This window comes from Parasteatoda tepidariorum, chromosome 4 (genome assembly GCF_982258835.1).
Source record: "Parasteatoda tepidariorum strain Cologne lab strain chromosome 4, Ptep-v5.0, whole genome shotgun sequence".
NCBI lineage: Eukaryota > Metazoa > Arthropoda > Arachnida > Araneae > Theridiidae > Parasteatoda > Parasteatoda tepidariorum.
The window spans coordinates 88312518-88334624 of record NC_141758.1 but is presented as its reverse complement, the minus strand read 5'-3'; the positions used below and the strand labels follow the sequence as shown (position 1 = coordinate 88334624).

Sequence of the window (22107 nt, the reverse complement as noted above, 5' to 3'; positions counted from 1 at the left end):
AACTTCTTTAAAATAAATTAATGTTCTAGTTCGTTCTATTTTCTAAATCAGGTAAAACGGTAATGATATAAAAATAACCCAATGTTTTTTTTAAAAAAAAAGAAAAAACATTTTAATATAGCGTTGACATTTGCGCATTTGCTTAAAACAATTGAACTCAAATCCAACAAGTGAAGATTCCAGTATAAGAACTCCTCCTACTAAATACTGCGTTGGACCATAGAAATCCCTACTGTGATTGCCTATTGGCAGAGTAAGGAATTCTGCTCCTCCCACTTTAGAAATTCCGATCCTTATCCTGGGATGCGGAGAGAAATGAAGTTTCTGAAGGAATTTAGGGAGAGATGGATCCGGAAGAGCGGGAGGGATCTTGCGGCGACTTCAAATGGAATTCGGAACACGTGGAACAAAATGGAAAAGGTGATAATATTTTTACTAGTCAAAATTGTGGATATTATCAATTTCAGCTATACCATTCTGGTTCAAAATTAGATAAATCATGAGAAATAAGCTTTTTTTATGATGGTACTGTCATTGCACTTTTAGTTTGTCTCAAATTATCATATAAGACGTGTATGTTAATTTTAAGTTCTTCTTTTTTAAAAAAAAATGCTGACATAGTAAATTTAGATAAATCAAAATAAATCTAATTAGAAAGTTCTAAACTGATAAACAATACATATTATAATTTGAGTAAAATTATAATTATAATTGTAAAATTATTTTGCCCTGATTTAATGTGTTCATTCGATTTCAAAGTCGGAATTTTTGAATCAAGTGACAATAACAATGATTTTTCGATTCAACTTAAATAATGACTTAAATAATAATAATAATAATATATAACTTTAAAACAACATCCCACTTGGCTATTAAAGAAATAACCATTATTGACTTGGCAATTATTGGCATAGTCAAGTCTGTTGTTATAAATAATATATGATTGATTCTAATTTAATTGAAAATAAAGCGATTAAAAATACCAAACGACATATACTGAGGAAAATGTCGAGATTTATTTTATAAGTAATTAATGTCTATAAATGCGCGTTATGTTAATCTGTTTTTTTTTTAAATATATTTATTAATATGCACACCATTTTGCACTCGTAGAATCTATATTATAAGAACTAATGGTGTATAGGTTAGCTTTCTATTCTAAAACTTCTGAAACTACTGAATATTTTTGACACATATTGCAAAGGAACAAAAATGTAAAAATAACTTGGGTTAATATATAAATATATATAAATCATATTCCAACACTATGATATTTTACCTGACTTAACTTCAGTCTCTTGCAATTCAAAGGACTCTCAACAAGTTCAAAGGATGGCAAAAAACGACAAAATTTTATAAAAATATCTGTTTTGACAATTTCTATCATCAAGATTATAGTTTTCATATTAACTAACATAGTCCGATCAATATGAAATTCGCGATCGCAACGAACTATAGGGGGCGTTGTTGTATGAGACGCTTACCTGCGATTTCTATATGAACCGTCATTCAGTTACTCTGGAGACGTCATTAATGTAGCGTGTAGCATTGCAACGTTCCTTCTTTAATGTGGCTTATTAAATTTAAAAAAGAAAAATGCTTGATCTTCTTTCTTGTACAACCGAAAACAAAATGGTATCTCTTTTTATTAGAGAAGGAACATCCAAAACACATCGGAAAAATATTTGTACATTAACAGAAAAAAATATGTATATTCTTATAAGAGTTAAAACCTAATGCCCGAGAAATAGTATTACTAAATTTAATGATATAACATGAAAGGCCCATTTAAAATTTACATTCTATAGTTTTAAGAACAGTTGCGTGCCAACTTTTTTTTGACTGGGGGGGCGAGCCAATGCAAAGTCATAAGCTTTGCTTGATTTAATATTTTAAAGTTAGTTGTATTATTTTAATATTGTTATTTGTCTAATTGTTATTATCTAAACTATTTCCGTTGTTTATGACGACGATGATTTAACTATTACATCCACACCAATTTAGTTAACAAAAAATGATTTATCAATCCGAAACTAATTAAAAAGAAAAAAAGTGTATTAAAATGTAAAAAATTTAATTAATGAATTTTGTAATTTTACTGTTTTTCGCTCCTCAAAAACATATTGAATTAAAAATAACTTGTTATTTAAATTTTGATTCTAGCATAGATTTGAATTTAATCATGAATATAAATTTTCAATTTACAAAAAAATGGAAAATTAACTTTATCATAATTTTAATGATAAGCACAAGGTATAAAAACATTAAAATAACTGAAGGAGTAAAAGAGATTGATTTCTAAAATTAAATCTTATTTTAAAATGACTTTGAATTTTAACAAGTCTTCTGATTTTTCTGGTTAATTCCAAGATAAAGCTTAAAATGTATACAAAGAAAAAAAAATACAATTTTAAACATATAAATATGCAGTAATTTAATGAAGTAGAATTAACTTTATCATATTAAGTTTTCATGATAAAGGACTATGGATGAAAAAATTAAAACAAATGAAGGAATTAATTTCCAGCTCGCCATATTTAAATATGTTTCTTATTTACAGAAGTATAATCTAAACACATTATAAAATTATAACCAAAAATTTTATTGTATATTAGAGGCTACGTGCTTTTTTAACTTAACAATGCAATATTATTTTTTGAATTATAGCTATTTAAAACAAAATTGTAGAGCGAAAAAGACTAATGGAAATTTAAAAGAATCTTTCGAAAAACCAAATGATATTGGGAAATTATGTTATATACTTTTAAAATATTTAAAAATTTTCAAGTATAAATTGAATAAAATATATTTAAAGAATTTAAAATATAGAGAAAACAATTAACAAAAATATCATTAACATAAGCGTAAAAGCAAAAATCCGATAAAAATGAAATCTAAAAAAATTATTGCAACTAAACAAAGACTAAATCTGAAAAATTTGCTGTACTTATTAAAAATTTGTTGTATTATACTAACATAGTTTTTATTAAGACTTATTATTTTATTAATGAGAATAAAGAGTTACTGGTCACAAAAATTCCCATTTAGCTTAATGTTTGAAAAATAACAAGGACAGAGGAATAGAAATTATTATAGAGAAAATAAAAATCTGAAAAAAAATTATTTTTAAAAATAACTGACAAATAATTAAAGTAAACTACGAAGTTTGAAAATTAAAATGTTCGGAAAAAGCATTTCAATAATACATGACTAAATATAGAAAGTAAATAATGTCAGACAAAAATCGTAATTACTGAGCCAGGTATACCTGCAAAAAATGCATTAAACTATGTCTGACGCACAAAAAAAGGAATAAATTAAAAGATTACTGATCATCACTGAACAACCTTAGAATCGTCAGCCCTGTGTATAACAAAAATATTCAAATCGCAAACATAAGAAGGCTCTAACTCATGGTTTCTTAACCTGTGGTTCATGAACCCCTAAGGGGTCCATGAGTTATATTTTGGGGGTCCGCTGACTACTCCTAATTTTCAAAACGTTTGGAAGCCTACCCATTGCTTGTAAATCGAACAATGGCAGCTATAATTCCGTTTGCTACAGTGTATCTTTGCGAAGCGGAATTTTCAACACTTGTGACAATAAAAATATAACATCAAAATCGATTGAATGTTGAACATGATATTCACGTTGCTTTGTCGAAAACCATCCCCCAATTAAATTTATTAATTAAGGAAAAGCAGCAGCAACCTTCACATTAAAAATTTTAATTTTAAAAATTTTGTATACTATTAAAATAATGAAATTAAATGTTTTCTAATAATTGATGTTTTTTGCAATTATTTTTTTTCACAGGGGGTGGTCCGTAACTTCTTAAAAAATTTTAAAAGGGGTCCATTATATCAAAAAGGTTAAGAAACACTGCTCTGACTAAATTGTCGAACTGTTTTTTTTCCTTCCAGATTACAGCTATCCCATTATTTTAAGGGTCAAGAATCTGCATACGTTGATTGAAAAAGTTTATTCAAAGCAAGTACGTTTTCGTGGGAGAAATTTCTTGACTCTTAAAATCGTCTACCCTTACACTAATTATTTCGCATATTTAAAGTCAGGTTCCCGAACTATCCGAATTGAGTCCTATGAAAATGCGATTGTTTGATCTAAGAGTGCTCGCTTTGTTTATTTATTTATTTAGGCTCAATACATTGTTTGATTTTGCTACAAAATAGAAAACTTTAGCCTCTAGCTAGTTCACGTACATAAATAATTATTACCTGCACTGTACAGAATCAAAAATTAAAAGTGCGTGAGCATGCGAGATATTACAAGAAAGTGCTAAACCTCACCACTCAAGTAACGAAATAACTTTTAAATTTGAACAAAATAATAATTTGTGTTTGCACGGTTTAGCCGTTTCTGTACATGTTCCGTAAATTTTCACATTTAACTGACCAATTAGAATATGAAAAGACAATAGCTTTCTTTTATCTTTGTTTTTATCGCTTTTCTAGTAAAAATAATGTGATGCAAAAAAAACTAAATATAATTTACTACTAAATGGATATTCAATTATTTTAATAATTCTTTATAAAATTGAGCAATGTTTTAAACTTTTTTTTAAGATTTGGGTGTCAATGTCGACGATGAATATGTGTTTGCTTCTTCTAAATGCTACAATTAATAATTTTAGTTGAGATTCCTCAAAATTGTCAGGAAATCTCATGAACAATTGTAACTTAAGTGAAGATTTTCGTTTTAAGAGATCCTGAAAATTGATTAGTAGAAGAGAAATTGGCATTGAATGTATTAACTATAAAATCGGTGATGGCTCCCGATTTCTACTTTGCCCAGGGATTTCTATTTTCTCTTTCAGACGAAATCTTAAAATAAATTATCCCATTTTTTTTCTTTGGTGCATACTTCTATATTCATTTTTGCATATTTTTAGTTTTCTGAAATTATTTTATAAGAAATAACTTTTTTTTTGTACATAAATTTCAAAATTCTAAAAAAAATTCTGAAGTTTATCTTTAATTTTTAATTGAACTATTGGTTATAGTTTTATTATGTTACGCAAACTAAACGAAAAACAAATTAGTTATAGAACTTTTAAAATTGGATAAAATGAATTTGAGAACTGATGATAAAAACGACATGCGACGTGCAATATTTATGTTAATTGATGAAACAACAATCTTATAACAACAACAATCTTAACGCCAAAGTTTCATTGATATTGTCTATCAAAGAAATTTTTTTTAAACAAAGCTATTAAGGCTACAGGCCATCAAATAAAACCAAAATATTATTATTATTATTATTATCCGGTATACAGAAAGACAGGTATGATGGAATTAACAGGTTAGACACTGAAAATTGTATTTCGAAGGTTTTATAAAATCAAAAAATGGATTTAATATAAAATGTAAACTTTGAAGAAAGTATAGCTCTGTCTATATATAATATGGTTACCATATGACGTATTAGATTAAATGATATTGTAAAATTAAAAAAAGAATAATAACAGTTGGAGCTAATTTAATTAACTAAATTATTACTTTATTATTATTTTTAAACTTAATTTTTCAGACAATTTTAGTAAATATCTGTATTGTTGTATAAATTAAGTTTATAAAACTGGCGCATATATCACTTATAGGCAATGGAAGCTCATAACTTAAAATTAAATAAATAAAGTAATCATAAAAAGTCTTAAATAAAGTATCTCTAGTCAACAAGCTAATTATAATGCAAGTCATGAAGTGTCAATTTCATAAAACTTCTTGAATCTGTTTAATATATAAACTGCTGTTTGTAGAAAATGCAACACCATGAAAGAATCATCAGAATCAAATGAAATTTAATGCAGAAACGACTTGTACTGATACAAATAAATGATGAAATTTTCAAAACAAAAGAAACAAATTAAGCGTCCGAAATCAGTATTTGGTGCAGCCACCATGCGCTGCAATAAGTGCTGCTATACGACGTGGCATGGAGTCAAACAGATGTTGAATATCTGCTTGAGGAAGAGAATTCCATATCGCTTGTATGCGCAACCAAAGTTCGTCTTTGGAAACTGCAGGACGCGGATCACGAGTGAGACGCCGACCAACCATATCCCACACGTGCTCAATAGGCGACATATCCGGCGAATAAGCAGGCCAAGGAAGAAGTTGCATGCGTTGTGCTGAACAGAAGTCTCTAACAGTCCGCGCAACATGTGGGCGTGCATTATCCTGCTGAAAGATAGCTCCAGGGATGCCTTGAAGGAAAGGAACGACTTCGGGCTGTAGCACTTCACGGACGTATCTGTTGCTATTGAGATTACCCTCAATTCGTATCAAATTGGATCGTCCATGATACGAAATCGCACCCCAGACCATAACTCCGGGTGTTCGACCACTATGTCGTTCAATAATACACTCAGGAAGGCAGCGTTGACCGGCATAACGTCTAACACGAACACGGCCATCATGGGTCCACAAATTGAAGCGTGATTCATCTGAAAAGACAACTTGGTGCCAATCAGCTCGCCAGTCTCTGTGCTCAAGAGCCCACTGCCGACGCAGCCGTCGATGATCCGCCGTGAGGGGAATCCTGTATAATGGCACCCTTGCACGCAATCCACGGCGCAGCAGACGACGACGAATTGACGAAGCCGACAATTGTACACCTGTAGCAGTAGACCAATGTGCTGCCAGCTGCCTGGAGGAAGCTGTGCGATCATTCACCGCCATGCGGAGCAGGTGTCGATCATCGCGCTCTGACGTCACCTTCTGTCGTCCAGTGCCTGTTTTTCGAGTTGTTCGGTGCTCGTCGGTCCACTGCTTCCAAACTCGCATCACTGTGGAACTGTTCCGCTGCATACGAGCTGCTATTGCGCGATAGGAAAATCCTCCTTCTCGAAGGCCGATTATCCTCCCTCGTTCAAACTCCGTAAGTTGCTTGAATTTCTTATTCTTCCGTCGTGGAGGCATACTCAGGTCTCACTAAACGTTTGCCACTAACAAATAATCATAGACTATTTTCAACGTCCCGCTACAGCACTTTATTTATACGCTTTCAGCATCAATTCAGAGGGCGCTGCGCGCGCCACGCACGCGCGATGGCTCTGAAACTTTATTAATTTGCATAATATCCTATAATTGACATTTGCTGCGAATTTCATTTGATTCTGATGATTCCTTCATGGTGTTGCATTTTCTACAAACAGCAGTTTAGTTATAAAAAATGAAATTACTTATTGATTTCAAATTAAAAATTTTCAACACATTTTATAGAAATTGGATGGAATTTTACGGTTTTATGTATCACGTATGCTCTCCTTTTAAAAAGCCACTATAAAAAAAATATTCAGCAGTTATATAATTAACATCGAGCTAAAAATAAAGTTACTTTACTTCAGTGTGTACAGGGACCTAAAAATATGGCTATATTTTAAAGAAGATTCTTTTTTGAATAATTTGCCTATTGAAACTTCTGATCAGAAAGGCATGTAAATATATATATTCGCGACGTCATATATGAGTAAACAATCATGACAGGGAACTATTTATTTATTTGAAGTTCCAAAGCAAATATAATACCAAAGAAAAAGGTTATACAGCTTTTTTCCTAAATAAAAAATTCTTTTTAATGGCTTGTCTTGACAATGAATTTTATTTGCTTCGGATTTTTAAAGAGAAAAATAAAATAAGCAAAAATATAACACAATAACATATATATAACACATAATACATATATAACATATAATATAACACAAAATGCGGAAAAATAAATGAAATTTAAGTAGTTTTATGTGTAGTATTTTTCACATAATGTTCCAGTTTAATTTATCTGGATTTAAGTCGTAATTGTCATGTTTAAAACGGAAAATAAAAATATTCAATTGATAAAGAGAAATATTCACATTTTTAAGAAATGATGAATTACAATAGTATTGATCGCATTAATTTTTTAATCTCCATCAACAGCATTTATAATTTCAGCATTAAAATTTTTGAAAATTAATACTTTAAATTCAGAAGAAATATTCATGAAAAAAGCTTTCACAAAGTTAATTAACACAATTTTAGCATCCTATGAAATTATGATTAAAAAAAAAAGACAACAAAAATTACGCGGATAATTTTTTCCCCTCCAATGTTACGGAATGTGTTTTACCCTCCAATATTGCCCCATTCTTAAAAATAAGTTTTTTGTTTGATTAAAGTTTTTATTACTGAGAATAATAAAATATTATGAAAATTTTTAATGTACCTTTTTTAAAGAATAATTTTTTAACATTTTTATTGTTAAAAATAAAAATGGTAGTTAATTTGTTTGCATTAAAATAAAAATTATCATTATTTAAACGAATTATCCTTATTCATACAAATTACTGTTGTTGCATAATGTTTTTTTTTTTTTTTAATTGGTTTATTTCACATGAGAGAGAGAGAGAGAGAGAGAGTAAATGTATAACAGATTTGGTGTTAGAGTTCTGCTCTACGTAATCATATGATATACATAATATAATAATAGTTATCATATAAGATAAAAATAAAATAGTAAATTTAAAAAATTAGAAAAAGGAAAAAGAAAAACACCTTTCAGAGCTGATATGATGCATTCTCAATCGTGTTATTTTCCTGTTTTTAGAATCAATAGTTTTTCGGTCATTTTTATTTATTTATTTTAAGTATATTAATCTGCAATGAATATCACTTTTGTGCCAAAAGAGCAGAAGAAAATTAATTTCAATAAAATAAAGACATTGATGATCTTAAGGAACCGATATTAAAATGTACCTCCTAAAAGTTGAAAGAATAATCGAAAATACGAAAACAAATTTTTTATTTCAAGGTACTTTATTTATTATTTTTTTATTGACTAGGATTTTCTTAAAAAATTAAAGGTTGAATTTCATTTTCGAATAAAAACAAAGTTTTTAAAAGTAAAAAGAATTCAAAATATTATTTAACAATTAAAAAAAATTAAATTCGTAACATAAACTAATCCATACACCAACAACAAACGGTAAAATCATGAACTAATGTACTATTTAAATGTATTTGATATACGAACAACTATCTGAAACAATTCAAATAGTACATAAATGCATAATTATTAAAGCATTAAATAATTTAATGAAATGAAAACATTTGCTTACCTCCTTCGATATCTATTTTACGTTTCCTTGTTATTTAATTTATCAAACTTATGTAAAAAAAAATAACGACAACAACAACAACAAAAAAAAACAACCGAATAATTTAAAACAATTAAACAAAATAAAAAAATATGCTTTCTTTTGAAATTGATAACTTAAATTATGTAATTAAACGAGCTAAAAAAAAAATTTAACAGAGAGCGTTTATTTACGTTAGTCTAAGAAATGTCTCTTCACAAGAAGACCAGACCAGAGAAAATGTCAACAAGTCCTCCCCAGTTTAGATCCCTTAAAAGCTTAAAACACCTGTTTTCTCAGAAAATCTAGATAATTGCTTGTTTGAGACGATTTACGAAGAGATATCCAAATAAGATATGTTTCTGTGGATATCTGACATTTTAAAAAGAGGACAAAGGAGCAAAAGGCCATAAAAATGAAAATTTAAGAAGCTAAGTACTTTTACCCACAGTGTGTAACATGAGGTGGCTGTTTTTGAGGAGTCAAATAACTGTCTTTGTGGGGGGTTTGGCCACCAGAATTATATGCCAAAGTGGGTGGAAAGGAAATTGTTGAAAGTCAGGGGTGGCTTTGAAACTAATTTTTATCAGTGAAGGTTGCATTTTATTACTCTTTCCGCCAGGGAAGGGCAAAAGAGATTGAAGTTGGGATGAGATTTTCTTTTAATTATATAGAAAGTTATACGTGAAAAAAAAGTCTTTGTCTTAAGAAAGTTTCTTAGACAGTTTTTTTTTCTTCCTGAAATTACCAATTTAACTTAATTTTATTTTCACGAATGTTTAAATTTCAATAAGGGCAAAGCAAATTATTCGCCTTTCAATTAAATTTCAGAGGAAAATAAAAGTTTTAATTTCAAAAATAGCTTTAAAGTAGAAAAAAAAAACAGTACTTTTTTTCAAAAGTTACCAATTTAACTTAACTTCATTCTCACGAATTTCCGAATTTCAGAAGTGGCTAAGAACTATTCGCCCCCTCAATTAAATTTCAGAGGAAAAATTTTTTTAAAAAAAAACTTTAAAGTTGAAATTTTTTTTCTTCTAAAATTACCAATTTAACTTTATTTTCACGAAAGGCTAAATTTCAGAAGGGGCGAAGCACATTATTCGCTCCCTTTATTTAAATTCCCAGTAAAATAAAGTTTTTGATTTCGAAAATAACTTTAAAGTAGAAAAAAAATAGGGCTTTTTTTCTAAAGTTATCAATTTAACTTGACATTATTTTCACGAATGGCTAAATTTCAGAAGGGGCGAAGCACATTTTTCACCCTTCAATTAATTTTCAGAGGTAAATAAAGTTTTTTACTTAGAAAATAGCTTTAAAGGGGAAAAAATAGTGCTTCTTTCCTAAAGTTATCAATTTAACTTGACTTCATTCTCATGAATGTCTAAATATCAAAAGGGGTCTAATGTCTAAATATCACTCATTTAAACTTCAAAAGAAAATAGTTCTTTAAAAAAAAAAACAAAAAAAAAAAAAAAACTAAAGTTGAAAAAGGGTTCTTTTTTTTCTTTCTAAAATTGCCAATTTAACTTAACTTTATTTTCACGAATGGCAAAATTTCAGAAGGGGTGAAGCACATTATTCGCCCCCTCAATTTCAATTCACAGTAAAATAAAGTTTTTAATTTCGAAAATAGCTTTAAAGTAGAAAAAGAAATGGATCTTTTTTTCTAAAGTTACCAATTGAACTTGACTTCATTCTCACGTATATCTAAATTTTATAAAGGGCTAAGTACACTATTCGCCTCTTCAATTAAATTTAAGACAAAAAAAAATGTTTTTTTTTTTAAAAAAATAAAAAAAAAAAAGTTCTTTTTTTTCCTTCCAAATTACCAACTTAATTTTATTTTCACGAATGGCTAAATTTTAGAAGGGGCGAAGCACACTATTCGCCCCCTCAATTGAATTTCAAAAGAAAATAGTGTTTTTTTTCTTACATTTTTTTTATAAAAACTTCAAAGTTGAGAAAAAGTTCTTTTTCGTCCTCTGAAATTACCAATTGAACTTAACTATGTTTTCAAGAATGGCTAAATTTCAGAAGGGGCGAAGCACGTTATTCGCCCCCTCAATTTAAATTCACAGTAAAATAAGTAATTTTTGATTTCGAAAATAACCTTAAAGTTGAAAAAGAAATGGTTATTTTTTTCTAAAGTTATCAATTTAACTTGACATTATTATCACGAATGGCAAAATTTCAAGAGGGGCGAAGTACATTACTCACCCTTCATTTAAATTTCAGAATTAAATAAAGTTTTTTACTTAGAAAATCGCTTCAAAGTTGAAAAAAGTTTTTTTCTTCCTTTAAGTTTACTAATTTAAATTGACTTTATTTTTGTGAATGTCTAAATTTCAAAAGGGGCGAAACGCAATATAGGCCCTTTTATTAAATTTCAGAAGACAATAAGGTTTTCTTTTTGAAAAATAGCTTCAAAATTGAAAAGAAAATAATTTTTTTTCTTCCTAAAATTACCAATTTTACCTAAATTTATTTCTTGCCTTCATATTTATTATAACCTCTTACTTTAATTTCAGAGGAAAATTAGGTTTTTTACTTGGAAAATAGCTACAAAGTTCAATTAAAAAGTTACTTTTTTCTAAAATTTTACTTTTTGACTATTTTTTACTCGGAATTTTACTTGATTTTATTTTCTCGAATGTTTAAATTTCAGGAGGGGCGAAATATATTGTTTGCCCCCTCACTAAAATTTCAGAGGGGGCGACTGCCCCCTCTGCCCCCCCGGCTGGCACGCCACTGTTTAAGAATCATATTAGTTCAAAAATTAAAATGAACAAAAAGTATACATAAGCCTCATAATTTTATGAAATTTAATTTTGTAAACAACGTTTTTTGACAACAATTTTTATCAAAAAATTTCAAGTTTCAATAAAAATCATTATTTAGAAACTAAGAAACGTAAAATAAAGAATGCTGACGAAACAAAAACAAAAAAACAATTCTTTTTTGTCGCCATTTTTAGTGCTACGAATATTCGTCTTTGGGATTTGCCAAAAACAAAACAAGATGCAATTTTATTTTTTCAGGAGGGAAATATTTTACCGAAAAAACGAAAACGTACCAATTCCCACAACATAAAACTTTATCTTGGTAAACGTACGTTTTGGAAATGTTATTTCATTTGGAATCTTATTCATCAGAGTTCATATGGCGATATGATTGTTTTGAATCTATGCTAAACTCTATATCGGCTCATTTTCCACCGAAATCCGATTAACTATTTTGATTTTAAATAAAGTGTTTTATTTTATGAATTGTCGCAAAAATTTTAAGTGTAGATTAGCGGCACTTAAAAACCGCCAAATCTGTAGCGGCGGTGGCGTTAATACGTTAGTACCGAATTTTTATTCCATACTTTTCTGAATCATATTACTTCAAACATTGGAATATACAAGAAGTATACATAAACACATAATGTTATACCATTTAATTTTTCAAAAAAAGTATTTTGAGAACAATTTTTATCAAAAAATTATAAACTAAAAAACGGAAAATAAAGAATTCTTAGGATAAAAAAACGATTTTAAGAATTCTTTACATTGAAATAAAAACTTTCATATTGTTTCTTTTTTTATTATTCTTATAGTTCTTAATCAGACGTAAAAACCCATTCTGTAGTGTAGAGAACCATCATCAAATGAAAAAAAAATATTTACAAGCAAATTTTTTATTGTAAAAATCATTGCACTTACCTAATTTATGATTCCCGGAGAATTCCAAAATGATAAGTTCCTTGTTTGAAAACTTTATTCTCAAATAATAGATACATAGTTTATACCTTCATTACTTTTAGATAACATACTACACAGCAAAATTTTATACTTGATATGAATTTGAATTTGTAGCTAAAAACAGAATAGCTGAATTCTAGTTGAACTCATTCTTTCAAAATTAAAAAAAACTTACCAAGAAAACGATTTAAATTAATTAAGAATCAGCAGAAATGGCACTATTTCAAGTAACTTGGATAATTTTTTATTGTTGTTTTCCAAATTATATGGATACAGAAATATATACTATTCTATAACTATTACAATTCTGTATGTTCTGAATTCATATTTATTCACTGGAATGACGAAAGCAATGTTGACTTCACTTTAATTCGTAATGAATTGAAGACAGAAGAAATGCATTTTACCTTAATACACACATCTGTAACAGTATCCGAAATCGGAAGTCATCAGTTGCAAGTTTGTTGATAATAGAAATTAAAAATTATTGAGGAATTTTTCTTCAAATGTTTGGCGTGTTCTGTTCCTGAAAGATTTACTAATATTCTGGAGATTTTTTTCAAGTTCTTCGGCCTTTTCCTTAGGGAAATTTTGTTTCCTATTTGCTGCTAAAAAATGGCGTCTGATTCAGTCAATGACTTTGATGGAACTAAATGAAAACGTGATAAATTAATGTCCGATATTTACAGGCTCCCGCTAGACGGCGTACTCGAGCGTTGCGATCGCGAATACAAACGATAAATTACACTGGAATTCATTTTAAAACCAAACGATATTTTCTATAAAATAATTTGAATAATTCAAATATATATAGACGTATTATTTCATAACCAATTTAAATTAATTTAATATGTTGAATAATTAATTGTATTAAATAATTTGAAATTACAAAGAACAGTCAAATAAAATTCAACCAATAAATCCAACCAAATTTGAAATCAATCGATATTTTGCATGAAATAATTGTAATTGATTTTGTGGCACATTAGTTGAATTCTTCTAAATGTTAATTTCCTTTTATTTCAGATAAATTTGAACCTCGCCAGAATTTAAATTATTCTATTGAATACTTGCTAAAGAAAGATTCTCCAAAACATGACGCAAAAACTTCCAAGAGTTCAACACATTCCACAAACCTATTTACAACATCAGGTGTTTTCAATGATATTTCATGGTCTGGTAAGTCTTAGACAAAACTCAAAATTTAGAAAATGCTTTTAATGTTGTTATTTTCTAATATTTAAGGATTAAAAAAAATCTTTGAATTTCTATTTTCGATTAGAAATATATCAAAATGAGTATCTTAGTACCACCTTGTGTTAAAAACTACTGAAATGCAGAAAATAATATAGTTTTTGAGAAAACGATTTTAAAAACGGCGATTTTTTGGTGCCATTCCCTGATTTTCTATGTTAAATTTTTGCCGCTGAATAAATAAGATGGAGATATTTCATGGTATTTCATTATAATGGAGAGAAAATCTTTAGAAATAATTTCTGGAAAATATTTTTTTTAAATAACGATTTTAGTGTCATTTTCTAATTTTCAGGCTTAAGCATTAGTTCTTTAAGGAAATATGGTATATCATAATATCTTTTAGGTGGCACACTATTCTACTGGAATACTTTTCACGTGTTATTAAGTGGCAAATAATAAATTAACATTTAATAACAAATTTGATAGAAACATGAATTACTTTTTATGTCTGAAAATCTCATATTTAATAAATAAAGTGTCAGGCAAAAATTATACATGAACTTAGACGAAAGCTTGAAATTTCATTTTGAATACATGCCTTTCGAAACAAATTCTTATTTTTAGCAGATTGCAGTAATTACAAATCAATAAAATATTTTATTTGCAAATAATAATAAGTAAATCATTTCCTTCGTAAAATACATTGCAAAACAAAATTGATTAATGGCAGTAACAAAAGATTTTTAATGAATCTTTATGTTTAGTACATTCTCATTCCATCATTATTTATGCAAGTTTTGAAGGTTGACTGACATTTTTATTTCAAATTTAACAAATTCTCTTCATGTATCGATCAAGTAGTTAATCCCTGTAATTTCATTTAAAGCACGTTTTAACCATAAGAGAACCCTGGTGTCTTAGTGGTAGCTCATCGTGATCCCGTGCTACAGGTACTGGGTTCTATCATCGCATCGAGCAAGGTTGACTCAGCGTTTTATCCCTTCAGTGGGCTATAAAATTAGCATAAAGTAGGTCTGAGAATTATACACTAGGGGTTTCACCCTCGGCTGACCACTCAGCCGGAATATCTCCTGCACTTCTGAGGTCAATGTCAAGAAAACAGGGTTCGGTACAGTAAGTCTTGGCTCTCCAGGAACTGTCGCCCACTAAGTTTAATTTATTTTAGTGTTAGACTCATATAATATTACATAGTATAATCCACAATTAGCAATACATAGTCTTCTTATCGTCGGGCTAACCATGGAATGTTTTCTTGTTTTTCCTCACCACGTAACGCAAACGCGGGATAGTTCCACGAACTCAAAGTTCTTCCTATGCTTGATCCAAGAGTTCCCTTGTGTTCTAGATTGGTTTCAAAATTACAAGTTTATGGAGTTGACTATTAGTAGCCATAAACTCAAAATTGGGTCGGCTGTTCAACGACGGTTATAAAAATAAAACTAGCAATGCATACAAAGAGCATTTCATAAAAACTGAGAGTTATTTTTTACGAAGTGTCAACACCACAAAACAAAAAAATAAAGATGTATTCGATTTCTTAAAATCTTAACTGGATGTTTATAAATATTTTAAGGGAAACGGACAATTTTCTTTTCTTTTGAGCTTGTTCAAATAACTTTTGGTCCTTACAGAAATGGAGGTGAGTAATTTTGAATAAAAAAACGAAATGCGTTGCTCCATTAAGTTTTGCTATTGATTGGACAGTATTATAATCATGCCACATCCCCATTGCAGTCCAGATCTTGCCCCTTCCGAGCTCTGGCTGTTTCCGACATTGAAGACGAAGCTCCTTGGATGAAAATCTATTTATTCTTATCTTATTAAAGTAGCGCCAGGTTCTTCGAAGCAGCTTCAAGGAAAATAATTCTCTTATTATTTTGAAAAAAGGGTTGACCATTTTGACAGTTACATGTCATCTGAGGGAAGAAAAAAAAAAGCAATTATTAATTTTTTTCAGTAAATATATTTTTCGATTTTTTTAATATTTTATTATCGGTTCTTATGTGTATATAGTGGTAGTATCACAATACTACCCTTTGTAGTATTGTGACGTAAAACACGTAATGATGTTGGAGTTATGAGAAGCATAAGTTATTTTTTATACCACAAACAATAAGTTAAAATAAATAATTAAATAAAAATAAATAATTAGATAAAAAATAAATAATTAAATAAAAATAAATAATTAAATAAAAGTAAATAATTTAATAAAAGTAAATAATTAAATAAAAATAAATTAGTAAATAAAGCTAAATATTTTAAATAAAAAATTTGAAAATCATAATTCCAGAAATTTAGAAGAGAAAACTTTATTATTGAATAGATCACAAAACTTAGTTTCAGATTTCTTCTACCGTTGTTGTAGTTCATTTACGTCGCACTAGAGCTGCACAATGGGGTATTGACAACGGTCTGGGAAACATCCCTAAGGATGATCCAAAGACATGCCATAACAATTTTAATCCTCTGCAGAGGGCATGGCTCCCTTGCTTTGGTAGCATAACGACCTGCACGCGAAGTCGAACATTTTACATACGGTAGAACAGTTTAACGAGAACCGATTCCGCACACCCTCGGTCCCTATGAAATCTGATCACCTACCCGCACACTGACCGCAGCCTGTGATGCTTGACTTCGTTCTGTTTAAGCGACAATTTCCAATTTCTTAGCAAAAAAATTTTTCTGACACTATTATTCTTTTTGCAAAAACACGAACGAAATTGTAGCGCTAACTGAATCAACGTTAAAAAAATATTGCATACCTGACTATTTATCGTATCCCATGCAATATCATGTTATGTTATGCAATACCATGTAATATACCATGTAGTATGCATGCAATATAATGGATTTCGTTTGGGTGTTATAACAAACTTCATTCTAAGTTGCGTATCAATTGCGAATGTACGTGTTATTCCTTCCTTTTTATTTGTTGATATATTTAAAACAGAGTTATAATAAAAATTCCTAAGTCAAATTGCAAAGTTAGATTAAAAATAATTATATAGAACTAGTGGACTGCGCCCCCTGCTCGCTAACGCTCGCCAACCCCCGAAAATTGCTACGCAATCTTATATGGTTTGCTTCGCAAACCAAGCTCGCTTCGCTCGCTACTAACTTAGGTACATTGCAAATGCACAAAATTCTAAGAATTCAAAACAATCATTCAAATCCATATAACAACTTTTTTTTTTTAAAAAAAATTACATCTTTTTAGTAAATACTAAATCATTAAAATGAATTTGAATTCAAATAAATGACATGTAATTCGTTAAACCTATTAGAAATGTGCTATAGTATAAAATCTTAAGATAAAATTTCGAAAACTGATATCTCTTTAAAAAGGGTAAAATTTTGGCTATAATTGAGTCTATTAAAAATTGAAATAAGTGAATTACAATGGAAAAACCTGCATGTAGAAATAAATTCTAGTAAAACAAATAAATTCGTGATATAAATCAACAATCGTCAAATAAATTCGTAATATATAAATTCGTGAAAAAAAGCGCTTTCGACAAAATACTAAAATAGAGATCTATCGACAAAGACTACTCACTTCTGCCTAGCTTATGCTCTCCTGGTTATTTCAGTTTTCGTTTTTAAAAGCCCTATATGTTGAGCCATCTCAGCTAGATTTGGCATGTGACATTTTTAGCGGCAATCATTGGTCGATTTTCTAGCGTTGCCATTCGGGGAGATGTAATGAGGCTTTTTTTTTGTCGCCGTGTAAGAGAAATATATATATAGATTGCAAAGTTACATTAAGACTGAATGAAACCAACTCTGAAGAAGAGCCTTTCATAATTTGTAATACCCTTCTCTTTTTGTTTTAAGGTTGATTTGACGAAAAAAATATTTGAACAATGCTTTTTGTTTTCTAAAATCCGTGTCATAATTTTTTTTTAAGAAGTTATTTTACTTTAAACTTTTTTTAATAATATTTTTATACTTATAAAATATTTTTATTATTATCTTCGAAAATAATTACATAATAATTATAATGACTAAATTTTTTGAACCGTTATATAATCATTTCAGATAACGATGCCTTTCCGAATACGACTTTCCTCACCTTTTCACCCCCTAAATTTAGTTTCTCCTTTACTCATAATCCCATTCCCAACTTCTCCATCTCCGGAAATCTCCCCCAAAACACATTCACCCACCCCTCCTCACTTACTGATCATCATCACTCTACCTCACAACACCCAAGTCATGATCTCCAGGGAAGTTCTCAACAGCATCCCATTAGAAATGAATGCGCTTGTGGCTTGCATTGTAATAACATGCAATGGCCAGCTTCACACCATCATTTCAACTCATCAAAGTAAGTCATTAAGTATATTGAATTAAAATAATTGTTATTTTGATGAAGGAAAAATTCGATAACATCATTTCTTTCAACAAGACAGAAACTCGTTTTGGTGAGCTCGTAATATTTTTAAAATTTACTTTAAGATATCTTTATTTAATTCAAGCTATAAGACTTCTATAATATTTTTTAATCATTTTAAATATGCCGTCGAGAAGTCGCTGCAGCTCAAGAGGAAGAGAGACAATCTTAATGAGGTAGCCCAGGTTCGAATCCTAGAGACATCTGGTCGATTCAAATTCTGTTTCCAGCTCGCACCAACCATAGTGCTGACGCATAACAGATTTATAGAATTTAAATATATATATATATATATATATATATATATATATATATATATATATATATATATATATATATATATATATATATATATATATATATATATATATATATATATATATATATATATATATATATATATATATATATATATATATATATATATATATATATATACACATGGTGAGTCTAAAAAGATGGGGGAAATTTTAGGTAGTGATAGTACACACCCAGACAAACAATTTTTATCAAAGAATGCATGGTCGAAAACAAAACGCAAAGGTGCTGGCGCATTTGGAAAGTTTTTTCATGCAAACGAGAAAGCTCCATTCCTATTGCGAGTTACTGCGCTACGTTATTTGTCGCCAAGCTTTCGGCCGCTGCAGGGAAAGTACGCCTATCTTTTCTTCGCCGTTGTACCAGCATAGCCGCTGCCGGCCACTGTTTTGAACACTTATTGTAATCACATGCCATTAAATTTGCTTTTATAACTTAACTTCATCGTTCTTTGTGTGTTTTTGCCTCATATAAGAACATAAACTTTGACGCCCTCCAGCGGTTTTGGGTTTTGTTTTCGACCATGCATTCTATGATAAAAATTGTTTGTCTGGGTGTGTACTATCACTTCCTAAAATTTTTCCCATCTTTTTAGAATCACCCTGTATATATATATATATATATATATATATATATATATATATATATATATATATATATATATATATATATATATATATATATATATATATATATATATATATATATATATATATATATATATATATATATATATATATATATATATATATATATATATATATATATATATATATATATATACTACTACTACTAAGGCTAGTTTGTCCCATACTCAATGCAGGAGTTTCTTCGTTTTTTGGGTTTAGTTCAAATCAAGAAACCGTAAACTTAAAAACAGGTCGGCTGTTCAACATCGGTTATAAAATAAAATGTGACGTGGTGACTGATGTCACTCAGGCTTGAATCTCAACTCTGTCGGGCTAGTAAGCCGCTTCCAGCATTGGCTTATCACATAGCAAATATGCTATTACATAGCCGATGCATGATATTTTTTGTCTATTTGGGCTCAACATTTTAAAAAAAAATCTGAATTCATTGCGTGAATAGACTGATATAAAGTAAATAATTAGTTAATTGTGTAATTAGAATGGCTGAAACTGTAACTGCTTTTTCATAGACTATTTCCTATAACATGTAAAAATATGGGCAGTAAATTTCCCGCCGAAAGGAGAAAATTTTTACACAAATCCTTATAAAATTTAAGCAAATGTCTACTGGATTTAAATTTTAGATTCGTTCTAAAGTTTTTAAAAATTACTAAATAAACTTTTTTTGCAGCATTCTCTCTACATTGATGATCCATAACTTTTTAACAAAATATCGAATGTGAATACTATTTCATTTAAAATAAAAATATCATGATATGTAACGATATTAAAATTTATAAACACATTTCAAAAAGCATTTATCAATAAATAAGATGGCATACAAAACAAATTGAAACTTCAAACCTGTTATTTCAAATTAAAAGCATGAATAAAAATTCGTATGTTTATTTCATATTTATTTTGCTCATTTCATATTTTTCTGTTTAAGTCATATTTTCACTAGACCTTTTAAGTGATTTGATCTTACTTTCTTTAGGGAAATGACCCCACTGAGGTTTACTTTAACATCTTCCGTTCATCATCTCTCGTACATTTGAGATTTGACCAAATCTCCATTTTTACCATTTTCCAGAGACATACACTCAATGCGTGTCAGAAAACACAATTTTTTCTCTTCTCTATCTCATTCACCATAAATATGATAGTAAATCACAATACACTTGTATTCTTCATGAATTCGTAAACTGTTCTATTCTTCAAAATGAGAATATACTTAAAATGAGAAGACGTTATTAAAAAAAATACAACTATTTGCAATATTACCATAATATTTGTTTTCGATCTTGCCACAGTTATTTGATCCGATGATTATTTAACAAAAATGCTAAAAGAGTCATTTATTAAACTATGAATCTAAAATTCCAATAAATTACAAAAGCTTACAAAGTTTTATTCATTAAAAAGTGATTACAGGTAATAACTATTTTTATATTGTTTGGCAAGTTGATTTCAAATAAGGGTTTGCGTTTTTTTTTCAGTCACATAACTATTTTTCACAAACTGAGCTTGCAGAAACGAAGATAATTTCCTATTTTATGCATTCTGCAATCGGGCAGAAACTAAAAAAAATTTGCTATATCAATAAGTGCTCTCTCTCTCTCTCCAATTTTTTTTTACCTTTAGTCGAATAAAACAAAATAAATTTCGGTGGAACTAATTGTTTACAATAATAATTGCTAATAGAAAATCCAAAATAAACTTTTGAACTTAAGCATATTATATGCACATTGCTTAATAGAAAAGTGAGTCATTGTTTAATGCATATTTTTTTATGACAAATGCAATAAAATAAAAAAATTATTTTATTAATAAAACTATTAGTTTTGAAGGTGTAAGGCTTTTATGCGTAGATGGATATAAATCAAAGAATATTTTTTTTGAATAAAACCATCATTTCTTTTAAAGCTTTATCTCCATCGTTTGCATTTTGATTTCATTGTGCTAAGCATAAAAAAGCACGAACAAATACTTCACGTGTCTATATTGCAATATCAAAATAGTTTTAATCTGCAAAGAGTAAAAGTTTGTACAAAATTGTACTTCTTATACATCATAAACATTTGGTTCTCTGGACTTTGGATTGTTCTTTTTCAATCTGGCGTAATAAACAATACCCCATATTTTTAGATAAGAATATCTTAGGTTCATCTCTCGAATAAAAGCTATTTGGAACTAAAATTTTTCTAAACAGACGAAAAAAGAAATGCCCATATGTTCTTAAAAATTTGTTTTCATTTATTTTCATAACAAACTATAGTCTGAATATTTTATATTTTAGCCACCAATGACGATTTATGACTTTTCATATTTATTCGTTTCCTTAGACTATAATACAAAAAATTGGTGGCTACGAAATTCAAAGACATGATAGAATTTTTTCAAACTTTTTCCCAAAATTAACATCTAAAAGTCTTTCAGATTCAACTATTAGTTTCTAATAACTTTTTTTTGGTTGCTTGCCCTAAAACAAATATAAATAAAATTTAAAAAAAAAAACGGTAAGTTTAAGACATTTAAGCACGTTTAAAACTTCTGAAATTATAAATATTTATAATGTTAAACATAACTGGCAACATAAATTGAAAATAAATAACTAAATAAATAAAAGGACATAATTTTTTTTAAATCGATATCATATAGTCATACTCC

At 28.8% G+C, this 22107-nt stretch overlaps 1 protein-coding gene across 1 annotated transcript in view; it reads left to right on the top strand.

Moving 5' to 3' along the window:
- The first annotated feature begins 317 nt into the window (after positions 1-317).
- LOC139425845 (uncharacterized) overlaps positions 318-22107 on the top strand; it is a 36947-nt gene continuing 15157 nt past the window's right edge. Inside the window, exons 1-3 of the mRNA XM_087161578.1 lie at positions 318-420; positions 13906-14058; positions 18136-18424. Coding sequence (XP_087017704.1) covers positions 345-420; positions 13906-14058; positions 18136-18424 — 518 coding nt within the window. The 5' untranslated portion in view covers positions 318-344. The remainder of the gene's footprint in view (positions 421-13905; positions 14059-18135; positions 18425-22107) is intronic.